Here is a 22,967-nt window from a genome sequence, read left to right as displayed (position 1 = left end):
AACCTGGGACTGTGCCTGACACACAGGAAGCACTCAAAACAAATTGTTGAATTAATGATTGAACATATCAGCTACGTTACTCTTGATGCTTACTTCAAACACTGAGTCTAAATTTATAATTGTCTTATTATGACAAATAAAGACCTTTTTTAAATAAGAAATGCCTATCCTGGGGCGCCTGGCTGGCTCAGTCAATGGAGCATGCAACTCTTGATCTCAGCATTGTGGGTTTCAGCCCCATGTTGAGTGTAGAGGTTACTTTTAAAAAATAAAATCTTTGAAAAATAAAAAAGGAAGGAAAAAATTCCTGTCACTTTAAGGAAACCAGAAAATTTAAATTTATAGATTATTGATGCTGTAAAATGATTCAACTGAAAAACACTTTCTGGTGTCTTTAAGTGGTTGCTTACAAATCATTACTATTAAATGACACCAACAATGAAATAAGAATCATTGGTGGTTCATTAGGAATGGTTTTTACTTCATAGCTAGTTGATAAGCAACTTGTACGGCCTTGTTTATATTGAAGCAATCCATTGGTTACCACCATTGGAAGGAGTGTGTCTGTATGTGCAGGTATTTGATTTTTCAGTTTAAAATTATCAGTGGTGATTTTCAATTTATAAAATTAATGAATGCTTGTTGAAGCAAATGAAAAATACAAAATAAGAATGAAAAGGCAAATGAACTCCCACCCACCTCTATTCCCACTTCCGTTAACAATCTTATATTATTCTTTTATACCTCCGTACTTGAGCATATGTACATTATATAGGAGATTTATTTCCAAAATAGAATCATACTATACATGTTAGTCTGCAATTAGCTCCCCCCCTCGTTTTTACAACCTCTAATTCTGTTTTTTTCCTAATTTCTTTATGTATACATACATACATATATTTAATTTTCCATAAATTTCTTGAGCACATTCTTAGTGCCCAACCCTCTTCCCTTGTAAACATGCTCTTCCCCTCCTGCCTGGAGGGTAAACCATGTTAATGACCTTACATGAATGCTCCTAGACTTTTCTCCACATTCACATGTTTATGTACAAATACATCCGTGGATACATACAAGTACACACGGGTTTTATCTACTTCATAGCAATGGTAACATATACAATTCTCAACTTCTTCCTTTTCTCACTTAATTCTTTCTAGAAATCCTTCCAATTATTTTCAATAGCATGATATGCCCTGATAGATATGTACAACGTGTTAACTAAAATTTTCCACTATCAGCAGATATTTATTCAGTTTGCTTCAAGTTTTTGACACAAAGAGGAAGGTTTCAATAAACCACTTCACGTGCTGGCCTTTTAATTTCTATGAAACAGATTCCCAGGATGGGATTGTGAGGTCACGAATGTTTTTAACCTGAACAGATGGAACGATATGCCCTTCCTTTAGGAATGTTTAAACATATCTTTTTCCCTACATCCTCACCAGCAATAGGTGTATGGATTTTTCTTTCTTTTTGGCTTTTGACAGTGTAAAAACAAAACCAGAATGTTTCCTCATTACTATATTAATTAGCATTAGGAGGTTTTAATCAAGTAAGCATCATGTTTATATTTTCCTATTTTAAAAGACCAGAGGATACAATGTACAGAACAGACTGAGGGAGAAATGTCCTTCCAGACAGTTCAGAGACTGAGAGCCTTTTGCAGTGGTCCCGGGGTGGCAATGAGCGATGGATAGATGTGAACAAGATTTGGGGAGGAGAATCGATAGGACTTGCTGGATACAGGGAGTGAGGAAGAGAGAGAACCGCGGATGACTCCCAGGCTTCTAGATTAAGCCAGTTGGGTGGTCAGTAGTACCATACAATGAAACAGAGAACACTAAAGAAGTAACAAGTTGGAGCGGGAGAGTGATAATTAGTTCAATTTTGAGGTTGCTTTTGAGATATCTCAGTGAGATGTCACTGAGCATTATCAATTGGATATACATTCCTAGAGCTCAGAAGACAGTTCTGAGGTAAAGGTGAAATGAAAGTAGGAGTTTTAGGTATAAGGATTATGAGTGAAGTCTTTTCAGAATGGATATGGTCAACAAGGGCAAGAGAAGGCTGAGCCCTGAGGAAATCCTTCAGTATAGGAGGAGCTAGCCAACACAGGCTGAGAAAGAGCAGTTAAAGAAGTCCTAGGGAAAACAATCAGAAGACCAAGGTAGTACCACAGAGGCTGGAAAAGAGAGTTCTTCAGTGGAGGAGTGGCCAGCTGAGTTGAGCACTGCCCAGAGGTCAAGTAAGTTGAGTCGTGTAACAGGCCTGGGTTGCAAGTAACATGAAGTCAGGTTATCCAACAGTGGTTTCGATATACGATAAAAAGCAGCTTACTACCCCTCTCAAAATCATTTCTGGCGGAGTACTATTATTATATAGGTCAATATTTTGTTTCATAGCTATACATAGGATATCATTTTAAAGAACTTTGAATTATCTGGACATCTGGATGGCTCAGTTGGTTAAGCGTCCAGCTTCAGCTCAGGTCATGATCTCACAGTTCGTGGGTTCGAGCCCCGAGTTGGGCTCTGTGCTCATAGCTCAGAGCCTGGAGCCTGCTTCACATTCTGTGTCTCCCTCACTCTCTGCCCCTCCCCCACTCATGCTCTATCTCTCTATGTCTCTCAAAAATTAAACAATGAAAAAACTTTTTAAAGAACTTTGAATTAAAACACCAACTGCATATTTTTCGCTATTCACTATTGATATTCTGATCCCTCAAATTAAAATATTATTAACATTTAAAACAATATCATTTTAAAATATATCTTTGAGGTTAAAGAACAATGAGAAATTTGACTTATTTTTTAAACCTGATTCTGTGACTCCTTTCAACGCTTGAATCAAACTATTGTCAGTATTTGAAGGCAGACCCCTTTCCAACTGGCCGTTTTCACAGTTGTCAAGTAACCTAACAGATTTTCAGCCTAAATCCACTTACTGGCTAGGTAACCTCAGGCACATTCGTCTCGGTCTCCTTCCTTTTCTGGCAATTGGGAATCCTAGTTCCCATCTGGAAGCTTATTGTGAGCAATAAATAAAATATGTGGAGGGGCTGGCATATGATAAGCGTTGAGTAAGTGGTAGTCCTTCATCATTGACTGCCAGAACGAAAATCTATTTTCTTAACATTTTTATCTTAGTCTAAATCCAATTAAAACTGAGTTGGCTGGGGCAACTGGGTGGCTCAGTCAGTTAAGCGTCCGACCTCGGCTCAAGTCATGATCTCACAGTCCGTGGGCTCGAGCCCCACTTTGGGCTCTGTGCTGACAANGGCCTGGCGACTCTGCCCACGCTGCTCTCCCCACTCCACGTCCTCCAAAATAAAATCTTTTCCCTAAAGACCTCTCCGGTGGCGTGGGGGAATGAAGCAAGAAGGGCCACGGGTGGCCTCCCTTAGTTAACCTTTAGTGATAGTGAGCTGCTGGCGTGATCACTCACGTGTACATGAAAGCCAACTTTTTTTAAACTGAGTTGGCTGCATAGACCAACACTCTACTACAGTAGTTACTTAGACTTTGCTGTTTTACAGCCCNCCAGCTCAGAGCCTGGATTCTGTGTCTCCCTCTCTCTCTGACCCTCCCCTGCTCACGCTCTCTCTCTCTCTCTCTCTCTCTCTATCTGTCTCTCTCAGAAATAAGTAAAACATTAAAAAAAATTTTTTTAAACTGAGTTGGCTGCATAGACCAACACTCTACTACAGTAGTTACTTAGACTTTGCTGTTTTACAGCCCTGAAGAACCTGTGCGTTATGGAAACATAATGTATGACAGAAGGGTGATCCGGGGCAATACTTACGCTCTACAGACAGGACCGCTGGTAAGTACAGTTTGAATATTCTAACACAGAGCTTTTCAGACTAACTGTTAAAGGACCAGTTTGTTTTCATTTCTAATTTGTTGCTGACTAAAACTTTTATAAAATAAAATACTGATACACTACTAGAAAAATGAAATCTAAAGCTAAAAAAAAAAAAAGGACATGCAAAATACCAGGCTGCTGGTGATTGCCAGGGGCTGGGGAAGTGGGGATAGGGGATTGGTGTTTACTGGGTGCAGAAGTTCTGTTTTGCAAAATGGAAAGAGCCCTGGAGATGGACGGTGGTAATGGTTGTACGACAAAACAAATGTATTTAATGCCACCGAATTCTACACTTAAAAATGGCTAAGATGTAAATTTTACTTTTACTTCACTGCAATTAAAAATAATAATTAAACAATACAAGCCCAAAATATTATTAGATTAACAGAACTTTGTAACACTGCTCTAAAAGTTTGTAAACTTTTGCTCTCAGTTTCTGTAATTAAAGTTTTACAGACCAAACAGTTCAGAGGCACCAGTCTAACATATTTAGGTGCGTTTAAATTATTTCATACTATAATGCTATTTTCATTAATTAGCCAAAAGCTATTTTCTTTAATTCACTCAATAAATATTTATTGAGTTTTAGGTCCTGTGCTGAGTACCTAGGATACAGAGATGATTAGGATGTGGCATGGTATTAAATAGAGTGACGATTTCTTGGCACAGAAATGAAATATAGTTAACCTGTAAACACTGTATGATATACATGTACCTAACATCACATGGCAATATGTGGAATATTAGACATTCTGAAGCATATACACCAAAACCACCTAGAAAACTCACTAAAAATATGTATGTTTCAGCTATACCCCAGGTGTACTGCATTAACCCCTTCAAGGGTTGGACACAGGAATGTGCATTATTAGGAACTTCCCTAGGCGGTCCTGGTACAGCCAATCCAGGGACCAGCATTCGAAAACAACAGCTCAAATATGCAGTATGGATATGTGTTCCAGCATCTTGTGGCAGTGGGAATGAACACTCGCGCATCTAGAAGTACGGCAGAGAATCACCATTTTTTAAAGTTTTTTTTAATTAATAATTTGACGATTTGATATACTTTGTTTTCTTAGTCCTCTAATCAGTTATTCAACAATTTAACTAAAAAGTCTCTATGCAGACTTCCATTTCCAGACAAGCAGGAATTCACCAATCCCTTCCTGTTCCTCCCTCTTACAACTGAAAAAGCCCCGCATGTAGCACAGCAAGCAGACATAGGAAGACTCTGGAAACGGAAAGAAGCAAGGGAACTGGCTAGGGTGCTCAGGATTTGAGTGACACAGTGGTGAGTCCCCTAAGTCGTCTTTTTGCCTCCTGCATATCCCGTTCAGGGCGTTGGAGAAGCCTGCAGCCCGGAACCACGAACAGGCCCAAGCCCGCTCCCTCTCTCCAGTAGACTGGGAAAGGGTAACCGAGCAGAGCAGAAACCTTTTTACTACCCGTCCTCAGCCAGACCCCAGCGGAAAATGGTCCTGCCCTCCCAGGGGAGGCAGCAGGACTGAGCTGGGCAACTGGACTTGCAGCCCTGCGTTTGAACAAACACCCCGGTACTAATCAGTGATTCCCTCACTGAGCTAGTGTCAACGAGGATGGAGCAGGAAGCCGAACTTCCACTCCTACCCAGGGGCAGGGAGGTGTTAAGAAATGGTGCAAGTTGATGCCTACGTTTGCGGGGCTGACGGTAGCAGAGCCACCCGAGGGAGCTGAATTTTCAACCCTGTCAGCAACAGAGCGGAACAGGCGGGACGAGGCAGCGCTGCCCAGAGCTCTGCTCCTCTGCACCCCAGGGCTGGCGGCAGCTGCTCACAGCAAGGAGCCGACCTCCCACCTGCACCGGGCACCAGTGAGGTGATCAAAGGTGGCCCTCTGCGTTTACATGGGGCCTGCAGGGGGCTGGACTCCCATCTCCACCCATGCCTGTGTGCTAAAACAGAAAAGTGTGACTTCCTGCTAAACAGATTAAATAAGATCCAGAGTCTCACATCATAATACCCCAAATTTCCAGGATATGATTAAAAAAAATCACTCATCCTACTAAGAACCAAGGCAGTCACAACTTGAATGAGGAAAATCAATCAGGAAATGACAACACCAAGATGACTCAGCTGTAGGAATTGCCTGGTGAAGATTTTAAAGCAACAATCATAAAAAGTGCTTCAGTCAAAAGTGAATAATTATGACCATTCTTAAAACAAATGAAAAACAGAAAATATTAGCAAAGAAATAGAAGATCTACAAATGAACCAAATGAAAACTATAGAACTGAATTATACAATAACCAAAGTTAAAAAGTCATAGGACAGATTCATCAGAGATGACATAGGGAAGAATCAGTGAGTTCAGAGTCAAATCAATGGAAATTACCCAGTTGGAACAACAGATAGAGCATAGACCACACACACACACACACACACACACACACACGCCTCACAGCTGAGAAACTAACAAAATATCTGACATTCATGTTATCTCAGTCTCAGAGAGGAGAAAAGGCATGGACTGAAAAAATAGTTGAAGAAAATTCCACAAATTTGGGAAAAGGTAAAAACTTACAGATCTGAAAAGTCAGTTGAACCCCAAGCAGGAAAAACCGAAAGAAATTCACACCAAGACACACCAAAATCAAACTTCGAGACTAAAATCAAAATATCTTGAAAGCAGTTATAGACACATGATAAATTACCAGAAAGGGCAATTATTTTAATAACAGTGGGTTCCTCATTTGAAATCATGGAGGCCAGAAAAAAGTGGCACAGTATTTTGTAAGTCCTGAAAGAAAAGGACTATCAAGCCCTAATTCTAATCCAGTGAAAATATTCTTCAGGAATAAAGAGGAAATCAAGTCATTCTTAGATGAAAGACACCTAAGGGGATTTGTCCCCAGCAGACCTACTTTAAAGAATAGCTAAAGGCAGGGCACCTGGGTGGCTCAGTTGGTTAAGCAGCCGACTTTGGCTCAGGAAATGATCTCGAGGTTCGTGAGCTTGAGCCCCACGTTGGGCTCTGTGCTGACAGCTCAGAGCCTATAGCCTGCTTCAGATTCTGTGTACCTCTCTCTCTGCCCCTCCCCTGCTCACACTCTGTCTCTCTCTCAAAAATAATGTTAAAAAAAAAAAAAAAGAATGGCTAAAGGAAGCACTTCAAGTAAAAAGGAAATGATAACAGAAGAAGGCTTGGAACTTCAGAAAGAAAGAACAATGGGTGGGGAAAATACAATAAACTGTCTTTCTCTTGGCTTTTAAAAACTGTATTTGATGGTTGAAGCAAAATTATAACATCATCTGATGTAGTGCTTAATGTATGTAGGTAAAATATTTAGGATTATTATATTTTGCTTATAGTTTACAAGTAAGGAAAATAAGGTATCTAAATGGAAATAAGGCTTCTGCCTTTCACTTGAAGTGCTACAATGTTTATATAAACTGTTGGCTGTGATCAGGTACATAGTATATTGTAAAACCCGGACCAACCACTTTTTTAAAAGTATGGAAAGAGATATAGTCAAAAGTATTCCAGATAAAAAAAAGAATTTAACAAAATGTTCAAATAATTCACAGGAAGGAAAGAAAAAGAAAACAAAAAACTGAAAACCAGAAAGCAAAAAGTAAAATAGCAGACAGCCCTGACATGGCAATAGTTGCTTTAAATGTAAATAGTCCAGGGGCCCTGGGGGGCTCAGTCAGTTAAGGTTCTCTTGATTTCAGCTCAGGTCATGATCTCACAGTCATGAGATCAGGCTCTGCACTGGGCATGGAGCATGCTTAAGATTTAAGATTTATTCTGTCTCTCTCTCTCTCTCTCTGTCTCTCCTGCATGCTCACTCTCTCAATCAATCAGTCAATGTAAATGGTCCAAAGACCCATTTAAAAGACAGAGATAGGCAGAGTTGGTAAAAAAAAAAGTGACCCAACTGTATTCTGTGTACAAGAAACTCATTTCAATTATAGTGATGTAAGTAGGTCGAAAGTAAACAAATGGGAAAAGATATAGAAATTAAACATTAATTTTGAAGAGGTAGTTGTGGCTATATAAATAATAGATAAAATAGACCTAAAAAAACAAAAAGAAAAACAATACTACCAGGGACGAAGAAGGACATTACATAATGGTAAAAGGGTCAATATACCAAGAAGATACAACAGTCTTCAGTGTGTATACAGCAAACAACAGAGCTTCAAAGTACGCAAAGCAAAAACTGATAAAACTGAAAGGAGAAAATTTTAGAAAAATTTTAGAAAAACTAAAATCCAGAATTTTAGTTGGGGACTTCAACATCCTTCTCTCAGACAGTCAGCAAGGACATAGAACTACGTAACACCATCAACCAATAAGTTATAATTGACATTTATACAGCACTTCACCTGACGCAACGGAAGACATATGGTTTTGAAGCACCTGTGGATATTGACCAAGATAGAACATATTCTGGTCATAAGACAAATCTCAATATATTTAAGATATTTTAAATCATACAGAGTATAATACTCTTACCATAATGGAATAACGTCTCTTTCAAAATTTCAAACTAGAAATCAATAGTAGAAAATAACAGGAAAATCTTCAGACACTTGAAAATTAAGCAGCATGCTTCCAAATAATCCATAGTGGAAGTATTAAAGAAAATTTTGAAAGACTACTTAGAACTGAATGAAGATACAACCAATCAAAATTTGCAGCCAAAAGAGTTCAGAGAGGGGAAAAAGGAAAGACCTCAAATCACGAATCTATGTTCCTACCTCAGTAAATAGGAGAAAAGGGAGCGTGGGTGGCCCAGTTGGTTAAGCTTCCAGATTTCGGTTCAGGTCATGATCCCACGGTTTATGAGTTCAAGCCCTGCATTGGGCTCTGTGCAGACAGCTCAGAGCCTGCAGCCTGCTTAACATTCTGGGTTTCCCTGTCTCTCTCTGCTTCTCCCCCACTTGCGTTCTGCCTCTCTCTCTCAAAAATAAACATTAAAAAAATGTAATAATAACTAAGTAAATAGGAAAAAGATGAGCAAATAAACCCAAAACAAGCAGAAGGGAGAAAATAATCAAGATAAAAGCAGAAATTAGTTATATTGAAAACAAAAACAATAAAGAAAATCAATAAAACCTAAAGCTTAGTTCTTTGAAAAAAAAATCAATAAAATTCATCAACCTCTAGCAAGACTATCAAAAAAGAAAAAGAGAAAGAAAGAAACAAATAGCAAATATCAGAATGACTGTCAGGGGATGTAACCGCAGATCCTGCAACCTTGAAAAGATTAAAGGCCATTTCTTGTCTTTGAAAAGATCAGTAAAATTGATAAACCTCTAGCAAGACTAATAAAGTAGAAGAGAAGAAACAAATAGTAAATATTAAGGATAGAACTACAGATTCTGCACCTATTAAAAGAGCAAAAGGATAAAACTGGAATATTACAAACAAATCTGTACATATAAAGTCAGCAAAATAAATGAAATGACAAATTCTCCAAACTACAAACTATCAAAATTCACCTAAATGAAATAGATACTCCAAATTGTCCTTCAACTATTAAAGAGATTAAATTTCTAATTTAAAGGCTTTCAAAAAAGAAATATCCAGGCCCATATGGTTTCACTGGGAAATTCTACCAAATATTCCTCATTCTACCAAAAAAAATCCTCATTGATTTTACACAATTTACACAATTTTGCACAGTCTCTTCCAGAAGATAAAAGAGGAAGGAACACTTCGGGTAATCAGCATTACTCTGATACCCACATCAGAAAAAGACACTAAAAACAAAACTATAAATCAATAACTATCATGAATGTAGATGCAAAAATTCTCAAAATATTAACAAATGTAATCCAGCAATATATAAAAAATCATATGACTAAGCAGGATTTATTCCAGAAATGGCAAGGATGGTCCAACATTTGTAAATCAATGTAATCCACCATATCATACAGGTTAAAGAAGAAAAAAAATCCAGTGATCATATTTATTGATGCAGAACAAGTATTTAACAGAATTCAATGCTCATTCATGATAAATACAGCAAATTAAGAATTGAGGGAAATTTTTTCAACTTTATGAAGAGCATCCACAAAATATCTAGAACTTACCTATCATATCTAACGATGAAAGAATGAATGCTTTCCCCCTTAGACTGGGAAAAAAAGGCAAGAGTGTCCACCCTCACTACTCTTATTCAGCATATTACTGGAAGTTCTATCCAGTACTAGATCCAGATCAGAAAGCAAAAAGTAAAACGGTCCCTAATTGCAGATGACATTTTTACATACATAGAAAATCTCAATCTACAAAAAAAAAAAAAAAAAAAAAAAGCCCTAGAACTAATAAGTGGGTTGAGTAACATCACAGATACAAGGTCAACACACAAAAATCAGTCAGAAATATAAATCTAGAAAGGAACACATGGAAAATAACATTTTAAACACAATACCATTTACAATCACTTCAAAACACCTGGAATACCTAGTAAATCTCACACAACATGTACAGGATCTATAAGATAAAAGTTACAAAATGATGAAAGAAATCAAGACAATCTAAAGAAATGGAGAGATATAGCATGCACCTGGACTGGAAGAGTCACCACAGTAAAGATGTTAATTCTCCCCAAATTGATCTGTAAGTATAACACAATTTCTATCAGAATTTCAACAAGATTTATGCAGGCCTAGACAATCTTATTCTAAAATTTGAAAAAGAAGAATAAAGTGGTAGGAATTGCTCTACCCAAGGTTAGGACTTATCATATATGATATTAGTAATCATATTAAGACAGGGCAGTGGATGAATAGATATAGGGACCAATGAAACAGAATAGAAAACTCAAATATACCAGCACAAATACACTTGACTAAATTTTGACAAAGGGATAAAGAAGTTCAATAGTGGAAAGATAGACTTTTCAACAAACAGTGCTGGAACAATTGGACATCCATGGACAGAAAAACTACATGAACTGCAACCTAAATAATACACCATATACAGAAATTAATTCAGATGGATCATGGACTTAAATGTAAAATGTAAAACTATAAACTTTTAGGAGAAACACTTCAGAATCTAGGGCTAAGCAGAGAAGAAACATGGTAAATTGGACTTAATCAAAATTAAAAACTTTTGAGGGGTGCCTGGGTGGTGCAGTCAGTTAAGCATCTGACTTGGGCTCAGGTCATGATCTCATAGATTGTGAGTTTGAGCCCCATATTGGGCTCTGTGCTAACTGATAGCTCAGAGCCTACAGTCTGCTTTGGATTCAGATTCTGTGTCTCCCTCTCTTTCTTTCTGCCCCTCCCAAGCTTGTGCTCTCTCTCTCTCTCTCTCTCTCTCTCTCAAGAATTCTAGTGTTCCAATTGCTCCACATTCTCACAAACATTTCTTACAATTAATTATTTTAATTAATTATTTTTAAAAATAAACAATTTTCTAGAGCGAACGTACCATTTTACATTCCATCAACAATGCAGGAGAGTTCCAATTCAGGGGCGCCTGAGTGGCTCAGTTGGTTGAGCACCCAACTTTGGCTCAGGTCCTGATCTCGCAGTTTGTGAGTTCAAGCCCCGCATTGGCTCTGTGTTGATAGCTCAGAGCTCGGAGCCTGGAGTGTGCTTTGGATTCTGTGTCTCCCTTTCTGGCCCTCCCTCTCTCACACTCTGTCTCTTTCTCTCTCAAAAATAAATAAACATTAAAATCATCATCATCATCATCATCATCATCATCATCATCATCAGTGAGAAAACAGCCAAAATACATGAGCAGATATTTCAGCAAAGAAAAGATATGGATAGCATAAGCACATTTTGAAAAACAACACTATATTAACTATTAAGGAAATACAAATTAAAGCTATAATGATATAACCACCCACGTGTTAGAAAAGGCTGAAATTAAAAAGAAAAGCTGAAACGTTTAAATAGTGATTATAAGAAATGTTTGTGAGAATGTGGAGCAATTGGAACTCTCCTGCATTGTTGATGGAAATGTAAAATGGTACGTTTGCTCTAGAAAATAGTTTAGTAGCTACTTATAAAAACTAACGAACTCTTACTGTTTGACTCCACAATTTCTCATAGACATTTTCCCAGAGAAATGGGAGCTTATATTTACATATAAACCTGTACAGGGTGCCTGGGTGGCTCAGTTGGTTAAGCATCTGACTTCAGCCCAGGTCATGATCCCACAGTTGGTGGGGTCAAGCTCCACATCAGGCTCTCCATTGTCAGCACAGAGCCTGCTTCAGATCCTCTGTTCCCCTCTCTCTCTACCCCTTCCCTGCTGGTTCTCTCTAAATAAATAAATAAATAAAACAAACAAACTTTTAAAAATTTAACCTGTACATGAACAAACATTCACAGCAGCTTTATACATAATAGCCAAAAACCAAATACACATCCAAAGTGTCTTAGAATAGGTAAATGGCTAAAGAAACATGGCAATTCCATGCAATGAGGTACTACTTGGTAACAAAAAAATGAAGGAACATATTGATACATGTAACAACCTGGATGGATGTCAAGGACATTTTGCTTCGTGAAAAAAACCAATCTCATAAGGTTATATACTATATGATTCCTTACATGTAACAGTCTCAAAAAGACAAAACTATAGAGAATGGAGAACAGATTAGTGGTTGCCAGGGGATAGGAGTAAATGTAGGACTTAAGAAATATAAAGAAATACCCAAGAGAGCTCCTTTGTGTGATAAAACAGATCCCTCTGTTGATTGAGTAATAATTACATAAATCTATATTTGGGATAAAAGCACATAGAACTATATGCACAGACATAAACACAAATCAATGCATGTGAAATTTGTGAAAACTGAATAATATCTGTTAATATTTTACCAGTGTTAGTTTTCTGATTTTGATATTGTGCTGAAATTATCTAAATTATATATTGCAGGAAGCTGAGTGAAGGGTACAAAGGACTCTATCTACTCTTTTTGCAATCTTTGGTAAATTATTTCAAAATAAAACTTTTAAAAAAGTTATTTTATAAAAAATATTTTTACTAGATTATGAAACAGTTAAGGAGGGCAATGTATTTCTAAAATGAATTTATTGTATTTATGTTATCCCAAATCTTTCCAGAGCTGACATTAATAGTTCTGTTCCATTAAGAAAATGGAAATAAGTCAAGCATGATATTTAGAATAATGTAGAGGGTATACACAGGAAAAAAAGCTTTCACTAGATGATCCCAATAATAATACTATGATATTAGTAATTATATTTTTAAAAAGGAAGTATAAGTGATTCTTTTTTCTTCTTTTTTAATGAAATATGGTTAAATTATTTTATAATAAAAGGAAATGGTAACTGCATAGAGGAAGAGTTTTTCTATGTCAGGCATTGTGTTAGGCTTGTTACATTATCTGATTTGCTCCTTGCAACAAAAACTTTAGATAGATATTATTGGTATTCCTATTATATAGAGAAAACAGGATATCTGAAAGCTTAGGTTGTTAGTCTAAACTTTACTAATCCTAGCAATTAATAAACTGAAGAGTTGAAATCTGAGCTTCAGAGCCCAATGGTTTTCTTTCCACTATTTAATGAACATATGGGGAAAGTTTATGACAGTAAGTTAGGAAAAACCATATAAAATGTATGATTATCACAACTTCAAAAACCTCTATGCATTTAAATGACAATAGCCATTGTATTAGAGAAATGGGATTATGGGATATTTTCTTTTTAAAAATTTTAATGTTATTACATTGTTATTTCAATTAAAATGTTTTTACAATTCTAATTTTAAATATTAAAAATGTTTTCATGCATAATACTTTCATATTTCCCCTTTCTTCATATTTACCTTGAGATAAGACAGGTTAGCTATATGAAATGGTGACAGGGATGCCTGGGTGGCTCAGTCAGTTAAGTGTCCGACTTTGGCCGAAGTCATGATCTCCTAGTTCATGAGTTCAAGCCCCGTGTCGAGTTCTGTGCCGACAGCTCAGAGCCTGGAGCCTGCTTTGGATTCTGTGTCTTCCTTTCTCTCTGCCCCTCCCCCACTTGCACTCTGTCTCTCTCTCTCTAAAAATAAATAAACACTAAAAAATATTTTTAAATGACCGGAAAATGAGATATAGATATGAAATCAAGGACCTCCAAATATTGCAGAACTACTGTGAATAATTATATTTTTAATGCCTTAGTCACCTATTGTTTTGTGCCCTTGGATAGGCTTTGTTTGGACTAAGGATTTTTCTTTGTGAGCTAATATATTTTTTAAGGAAATTTTGTCTAAATGAAATTCAGATTTTTTAAAAAAATCCTAGTGCTTTGCAGTTCCTTAACTACTGAGTAGTTATATAGTATACTAGGTTACTAAACATACAAGAAATTCATGGTAAAAATGATTGAATGAGGGAAAACAACTTATCAGATAGGATTCTGCCGCTATTTATTCCAGTTAACAGTCATACTTTGAAGTTACTTAAGTGCTTCATCAGATAACTTTATAATTACCTGACAAAGTTCAAATAGAATTTTAATCATTAAATCAGGAAGCATTATATGACAGATACTTTTACGCTATCCAGGAATCACTTCTGCAATAGCAGTTCCATATGCTTTGAGAAAGATTTTCTAACTTGTAGAAGCCTTTTCTGTCAAAGATTTTCCTCAGCCTGGGCAGCCTGATCCTCTAGAGATTCAGAGACAGCAGCGGGCTAAGAGAAGGGCTCTTGCCAAAAAACGAGCCCAAGAACAGCTCAGACCACAAACACCCGAGCCCGTGGAAGGCAGAAAGCACGTGGATGTGCAGACAGGTATGTGGCCGTGCCATTGACATCATGACTCCTTGGTTTGCCCAGTTTTCCAAGTCCGTTCATTTTTTATTTGGCTTTTACATTATTTACGTATCGGTTACGCTATGCAGTACTGCCCTGATCACATGGTAGTAGGAGTCCTTTCATTAAACAAATTCATAGACTGTATTATTATATCGGGTATGAGATGGGGTTAGAAAAGAATTAGATGACCAAATTAATTCTGTCTTAGCCCTTTTCCCATACTCGTTTCTCAAACTGTGATTATTTCTCACTTTTTCATTGTATAGCCCAACATGAATCACAGCTGGACCTACACGGGAAGAGAGAGTGCAGTTCTGTCTTGGCATTTTGTCTGTCTTTTAAGAGGAGTGAACTCATCCAGATCTGAGTCCTCCAACTCTCTCACCACGGTCTTTTCTGTTCTTTCCTTTTAATCTCCCTTCACTGCACGTACTCCCCAGGCCACACTGGCACCACTTGGCCAGTGCCAGGCTTTCCTGCTTGTCTGACTGTTCTGAGCTGGGGAGGCTTACCTGGACCCAGAGGTCCCAGCCGTGTTGTTGTCAAAATCTTCGTAATCAGACAATACTTGGTGTTTTCCTCGGACTGATCTAACTATTAAGGATTCACTTTGCACCTTGCCAAGATGGTGAGTGGCTTCATCAGTTATTTCTGGGTAGTTAGGGCAAAAGGAAGAGAACCATTCCTTGCCTTTTCCCCCTGCAATGGGGCCAAGTCTAGAATGAGGATACGTCAGTAATTAGCCAATATAGTTGTAAATCACTAAGAGCTAAATTTTAGTGTTTCTTTATACCATCAGAATATTAAGGATACAAGACCAGCCACCTTGTGTTGGGTTTCCCTACCTCTCAGAAACTATTCCAGTCCTCTACCTGTGTATCTCCTTTCTTTCTTATTAAAAGGACTCCTTGTGATGGATAATTATGATCCCCTTTAGAGATAAAGAAACTAAGGCTCTCAGAAGATGTAACTTGATTAGGTCCTATGTTCAACATCTGACTCCAGTTCTCATGTTCTTTGCATGATAACCATACTGCTCTTGCCTCACATAAATTATTCCTAAGTGAAATTTGTTTTCATATATCTGTTTATAATCTATAGCCTAGAGGGAACATCAAGTAAGATAGTGACCTGATGCATAATCATTTAAATATCCAGGAATTTTCAAATCTTTACACATTTACTATCTTAGAAATCAGTTATACAAATGGATTATTAACTTTCCATCCCCAGTTATACTTTGCATCTTACAAACATCTAGGCTTCATGTTCTTCTTTAGTTCTGCTTCAGGTACAAAGCTCAGTGTTTTTTCAACATTCGATAAATGTCCTAGCCTGACTGACTCTTTGGTCTTCCAAATACCTAAAAATGCTTAGTACGATATGTGAACTTAATCCCACATTTGAGCACTTCTTTTCTGATCCATTTAATTCTGTTTTGAAAGAGCTAAAGTTTCAATACACATACATGCTTGATATAGACCAGGATTTCAAACTCAATGTATATGGTATTCCCTTAGAAATATACCTTGAAGAAATTGCTGACCGCATAATAGAAGTTGATATGGAATGCCAAACAGATGCATTTTTGGACAGACCACCAACACCACTCTTTATTCCTGCCAAAACTGGCAGAGATGTGGCCACCCAAATACTGGAAGGAGAGGTACAGTACGTTATCTGGACTTCCCTCTATCTTCTTTATAAAGATCAAGTTAGGTTTAGTTAAAAGCTTACAAAACACTTCTTATCCGGAAAGATTCTGCTTATCGGATTCCTTTCCAAATGTACTTATAGTAGTTTTATCCTGAAATACCATATTCTGATTTCCCCTCTTTGCTGATCAGAAATAAAAATCGTTAGAAATATTTTTAGAATATCTGCACTTTGCTTTTTGTGTGTTTACATACTTGATTAATGTCTGAATACAAGCTAAATTTGTACCAAATAAAGAAAAATGGTATCTCTATTTTTATAATAGGTCCCCTGTTAGTTGCTTGTAAATTGCATAATTTTCATGAACGTAATCTATGTTAGAAAAAATTAAATAATTACATTTTCATGTCAATGTAGAATGCATATGAAATGGAGGAAGAGAAGCAAGGCTTATGTGCATAATGACTTGAGTGAGATTTAAGACTTGAAGGAACTTGAAAGAACTTCCACTGAAATTGGGAAATAAAATAGGTCTTCACAAACTACATCAAAGGGTATATTTGCCTGTAAACCCTGGAGAGAAATCACCAAAATGCCCTTTATTCTTGTTCCTTAGTTCTTCAAAGTGTTAGTGAAAACAAACCAGTAAAAATTGAGTAGAAAGGGCAAAAAATAAGAAATATAAGGATAATTCTTTCAGGTTTCAGAGTTTGATCTTAAAATTGTTAAGTATCAGGGTTCATTTTTATGACTGCGTATGTCTTCATATAATTTTGACTCAAAATGATTTTTGCCTGTAAATGAAATGCTTATTCTGTGTGCCCTGCTGAGTGGTGTTGTGTGTTGGAAACCATTAAGCAAAGCACCATCACAGTATCTAGCACACAGAAGATCCTCAGTAAATAGTACCGTCATTACTACTTTTCTGGATATTGTTTCTTTGAGCATTTGGTTCATGATTAAAATTTTAAATTTGCTTTGTTTTGTGTGTTTAAGCTCTTTGACTTTGATCTTGAAGTTAAACCAATGTTAGAAGTTCTGGTTGGAAAGACCATTGAACAGTCTCTTTTGGAAGTAATGGAAGAAGAAGAATTGGCTAACCTGCGGGCCACTCAGTATGCGTATGAAGAGTTACGCAACATCGAACTTGCTGAAGTTCAGCGACTTGAAGAGCAAGAGAGACGACACAGAGAAGAAAAAGTATAGAATTCTAGTTTTCTTTCTTAGACATCTTTGGCTATTTAACAGATTACGTTCTGAATCACATGTGGTATGTCATAGAGCTCAAGGTCTTCACAAATATGTTAGAACAGAACGTGTTGCTCAGTTATCTCCAATAGACCACAGATCTTCTCTGCACAAAATCACATTCTTTAATACCAGCTTGCATATATGTACCTAAATAGAGTTCCCAAAAGCTTCTAAATGTAATTTTAATTACATTTGTAATTTCATTTGTAATTACATGTTCCAGCTGAAAGGCACTCTTACATATCAAGATTCCTAGCAAAGGAAATGTATTGCTTTTGCCATAAATCGCTAGCAGAAAAGTGGAAGGGAAAGTGGACTAGATTGGGGATGGGTGGGGTGCAGAAGCAGAGGATCGGGATAGAATTCTGGGTCTTTTCTCTCAGTGGCCAGGTCCCTCTCTATGCCCTAGGGATTCTCCAGAACTTCTTTGTAGAATATCGCTTTACATTACAGGTTTTTAGAGCTTTTAATAAGAAAAGTTTTAGAATCTAGTTTTTAAAATATGCCAATAACTTTCAGTTAGGAAGCACTAGGCTCAGTAATTTTTAAGTTTTTCTGGGTCTGGCAATAATTGTCGCCCTCTGTTGGACACCGAGGGGATAAATTATGTAGGAGTGCCTGAATAGTTTCCCAGAGTCTCACTTACAGCACAGAATAGCTTAGTTGTTGGGATATTCTTCTCAATACTTAATTAAATGGACTTTCAGTTTTTCTCCAAAATGAATTACTAATTATATAAAGAGCATAGGGCTTATGGTAGAGGTTATGCAAATGGAGACCATTTGTTTACAAATATAATATGAACAGTGGCAGTATTAGCTTTGTTGAAATAATCAATGAAATGCTTATCAAAGGAAACTTCTTGTTTATTTACTATTAGGAAATACTATGAAAATAATGAATACAAATCATCTAAATTTATATTTGCTTGACCTCTGAAAATAGACTTAATGAGAAACCTACATTAATGTTCCCACTTCCACATGCGAGTAGAGAAGATGGTTCATTAGCTCTATAGATATCCTATGGTCTACAAGAAGCAACAACAAAAAGAGGTTTATAATTTTCAGATCTTTATGAATTCAAAGAATCATTACAAATACGATAACTTGTTGGCCCAGGTGCTTTAACTGAAGATGTCTGAGCAACTATAATTTTCATATTGGTCATTTATTATAATACTAATTACTAATAATAGTTACATATTATTCTTTGCTATCACCCATACAGTCAACCGTGTGCCTCTTGAGATTCTTTTACTTAAATGTGGATCAGGAGATGCATTTCACCTTAAGCGCCATCCCTCTTTGAATTCTTTTTTGAAATTCGCTAAAGCCTTGATGAAAAACATGAACCATTGGTAGATTCCTTGCTGTCCCTTTGCCCAGTGACCTTGGCCCCTGTCTTGTGCGTGCAGGAGCGCCGGAAGCAGCAGCAGTGGGAGGTGGTGCACCAGCACAGCGAGGTGGCGCAGAAAGTGGCGGCGCACGTGTTCGCACAGCAGTACCTGGCCGACCTTCTCCCCTCCGTGTTCAGCAGTCTCCGGGACGGCGGCTACTTCTACGACCCCATTGAAAGAGGTTTGTGGAGGTGTTGTTACATCGCTCTGCTGCCGTCAGCTCCCTCATAACGCTTCCGAGGAATCCCGTGCCCGTTTCTGTTTTGAATTGGAATCTCTCTTTGAAACAAACGTTGAAAGTCCATTAGAGTTGTTTTAAGTAAGTACTGTTACCAGTGAGACGTATGCTATCAAGATCTGGACTTGCCTTTACTGAGAAGCAGCACTGGGCAGTAGAAAGAAATAGGACTTGATGTCAAAAACTTGAGTTTGGGCCCCCGTTTCATCATCAGTCAGCTATGTGACCTTCAATTTCCTCTCAGGTGAAATGAGGATATTTAGGGGGCACCTGGGTGGCTCAGCTGGTTAAGCATCCGACTTCATCTCTGGTCATGATCTCATGGTTCGTGGGTTCGAGCCCCCCATCGGGCTCTGTGCTGACAGTTCAGAGCCTCAAGCCTGCTTCGGATTCTGTGTCTCCCTCTCTCTGCCCCTCTCGTGCTCACACTGTCTCTCTCTCTCTCTCTCTCTCAGAAATAAATAAAACATTAAAAAAATTAAAAAAAGAAGTGAGGATATTTAGGAGCTAAATGTCATAATACGTGTGGAACGAGATGTGTAAAATATGTGCATAAGTACTTGTTAACTGTTCCTCAGCTGACTTCAGGTTCTACTCAAAAACCCTTAGAGTCATCATTCAGTTAGGTGTTTATACTGTCCCAGGGCCTGTGTTAGGTGTGGGAGAGAAAAACAGGGAGACCTGTCTCTGCCTTTAGAGAACCCACACCAGTCAGCTCTCTATTCCCCACCCCCATCCCGACCCACCCCTCTGCTAGTCAGGCCAAATGAACGTGTTCTCACCACCGCCTTCCTTCCTCAGGTTCAAAAGCATTTAAACCCGTGGAATGTGTATAGGTCCTGTTTCAAATGGCTAATAGTATTTGGGAGCAGAGTTTAGTAATATCAATTTTCACTGATAACAGATTCAATTCAGTACACATACATAAGGGATCAGATTACAGACACATATTATTAGTTTATATTGTACTTTACCATTTCTGTAGTATTTTTCATACACGATAGCATTGATACCAGTAACCCTGGGAGGCAGATAGGGCAGATTCATTCCCATTTTTCAGAAGTAGAAACTGAAGCCCAGGGGAGTTCAATGCCTTCTCCCAAACAGGCAGGAAAGCCATTCGGCCGAGGACTCTGACCCCAGGTCCAGCGCTCCTTCTGCCCTTCACTGCCACCTCCCTGAGGCCTCGCGAGACCTCTGCTGTTAGACAGGCTGGCAACCTTTTTTCCCTCATGAATTGCTAAAAAGAGTTACAGATCATTTAGAAGCTTGCAAATGAGATTCATGCCTAGAGTAAACAATTATTTATAGTAGTGAATATAATTTTCTATTACACCCTCTATTGTCAACTCCATTGAAAAGTAACATGCTGCCCCCCAAAACTATTTTGAAACATTAAAATGTATATTGTAATGGATCATATTTTTTAAAGGCTCACACAGTAGAATAGATTTCCATTTCAGTTTGAACAAATTTATTACTAAGGAAGCACCTAGTTTCTGACCCATTTCTAGATGGCCTTGTTTTCAGATGCTTTCTGACCCTTACCCCTGACCCTTGGTCAGCTCCCTGTGGGCCTCGGGCTTCAGATGGGAGCATTCTTTTTGTCATCTTGGTTCAATCCGGGATTTGTGTTGCATTTGGATGGAGTTCTGCTCCCAGACACACATCTTCCTTCCCATTCCTGAACCTGCTCCCTACCCCGTCCCTTCCTCTACTTCAGGTTGTATCTGTGCAGTCAGCTCCAAAGGCTTGGACTCCAAGGAAGGCTTCATAGTTTTGAAAATACTATTTTTACAGAAAAATAGTAAATGGACCAGAACATACAGAGAGAATGTGGCAAAATTAATGCTGTATAAGTCTAGTTGATACTTTGTAATAAGAAAACAGTGTGGGGTGGGGAGGGGAGGCTGGGTGGCTCAGTCAGTTAAGCATCCAGCTCTTGATTTCAGCTCAGGTTATGATCTTGAAGTTCATAAGATCGAGCCCGTGTGGGGCTGTACACTGACAGTGCAGAGCCTGCTTGGGATTCTCTCTCTCCCTTTGTCTCTTTGCCCCTCCCCTGCTCTCACATGTCTTTTCTCTTTCTCTCTCTCTCTCTCAGAATAAATAAACTTTAAAAAATAAATAAATAAAACTGTGTTGATGAGTCTTCAACATTAGGGGGAAACACAGATTCTTTCTATCAATAATGATTTGTAAATATCTTTCTAAAAAATCTTTCTAATTATTATAATGAAATTATAATGAATTTCCTTACAATGAAATTAACTTTTTTTTATTATAGATATTGAAATAGGATTCCTTCCATGGCTGATGAATGAAGTTGAGAAAACCATGGAATACAGTATGGTGGGAAGAACAGTGCTTGACAGTAAGTTCTTTTATTTTATGTAAAAGTCATTTCTGAGGTTCCTGGCTGCCTCAGTCAGTAGAGCATGCAACTCTTGATCTCGGGGTTGTAAGTTCAAGCCCTGTGTTGGGTGCAGAGCCTACTTAAAAAAATAAAATATTAATAAAAAAAAAAGTCATTTCTGAAATGTTGCAGTAGAAAGAATGAATAGAAGAAAGATGTTAAATTTTATAGTTTTTAAAGTTTCATTATATCAATTATATTTAAAAAGGTGTATATTTTTACCCTCAATCATAGTTTTGGTTGTTGTATAATTTGGTCAGAATCAATATCTTCTGTCATTACTTTATACGATACTCTGCTAAAACAGGCATTGAATGTAATTCATATTCAGTGTGTTAAGTGGCACAGAAGTTAAATGCGCCGACGTTGTGTAAGAGGTTGCAGTACAGCGAAGGGAAGAGGCCTGGTGAGTGCGTTATAGTCCTCTGTAAGTCAGCATTGTAACTACTCAGATCTGAACAGCCGGTGATTTTTGCGCTTAAAATTTTTCAGTGTTGATTCGTGAGGTTGTTGAGAAGAGACTGGCCATGTATGAGCAGAAGGAGGACCAGCCCCCAGCCAGGAGGCCTGCGGACGAGCTCGGGGGCCCCAGAGGGATGACAGAAGCGCCGGTGGGTTATGAATTCCAGGAACAAAGCACAGCACAGCCACAGAGGCCACTTGTGGACAGAGACCCGCTAGAAAGAATACCAGATGATGGAAGGTATACGGAGGGTGTGTTATCCCAAGAAAGGAAGCTTATGGAAGAAGAAGAAGAGTATGAGCAAACAAAAATAAGGAAAACCTCAGGGAGAGAAGTGCTACAACCAAGGGGAGACTTGGAGCCATGAAGCCGGTCAGCGGCCAGTGAGCATTGCAAGCAGTCAGGTGATGGTGCGCCGGCCCCACGGGTCGTGGAAGTCACGTTGCATTTACACAGCCTGTCTTTTTGTCTAACGGACTGGGCAAATCAAATATGTTGAAATAATAAAACTAGTTAAAAATGCAATAATTCATTTATTTACTGGTAGAGTATCTAGAAGCTATACTGTAACTCCAATGAGAATCATGTCTATTACAAACTTTACATAACCGCTAATATAACAAATAATTTGTTAATTTTTCTAATTTTGTGGGTTTGTTGGGGTTTTTTTTGTTTTTTTTTTTTTAGTATCATATTTCGTGTTAGATATCAGTGCTGTCAGCCAGTGAGCCTTTTTCTTCTCTATGGGAAAACCATTTAACCTACTTGGTAAAAGAATACCTGTTGTGTCACTGAAAGCTGTAGTGCCCCCTCCTGGCAAGGACAAGAAATATACCCTTATTTGTGTAAAACTAAATAGATGCAAGATTCAAGTAAGGCTCCAGAGTC

At 37.9% G+C, this 22,967-nt stretch overlaps 1 protein-coding gene across 1 annotated transcript in view; it reads left to right on the top strand.

The window, feature by feature from the left end:
- RSPH3 (radial spoke head 3) overlaps positions 1-22,607 on the top strand; it is a 23,910-nt gene extending 1,303 nt beyond the window's left edge. Inside the window, exons 2-8 of the mRNA XM_077755135.1 lie at positions 3,738-3,825; positions 14,491-14,632; positions 16,177-16,322; positions 17,309-17,512; positions 18,981-19,143; positions 21,488-21,574; positions 22,109-22,607. Coding sequence (XP_077611261.1) covers positions 3,738-3,825; positions 14,491-14,632; positions 16,177-16,322; positions 17,309-17,512; positions 18,981-19,143; positions 21,488-21,574; positions 22,109-22,446 — 1,168 coding nt within the window. The 3' untranslated portion in view covers positions 22,447-22,607. The remainder of the gene's footprint in view (positions 1-3,737; positions 3,826-14,490; positions 14,633-16,176; positions 16,323-17,308; positions 17,513-18,980; positions 19,144-21,487; positions 21,575-22,108) is intronic.
- Positions 22,608-22,967: the final 360 nt, after the last annotated feature.

This window comes from Crocuta crocuta, unplaced genomic scaffold (genome assembly GCF_008692635.1).
Source record: "Crocuta crocuta isolate KB4526 unplaced genomic scaffold, BGI_CrCroc_1.0 scaffold11, whole genome shotgun sequence".
NCBI lineage: Eukaryota > Metazoa > Chordata > Mammalia > Carnivora > Hyaenidae > Crocuta > Crocuta crocuta.
This window is presented reverse-complemented; position numbering and strand designations above follow the sequence as displayed.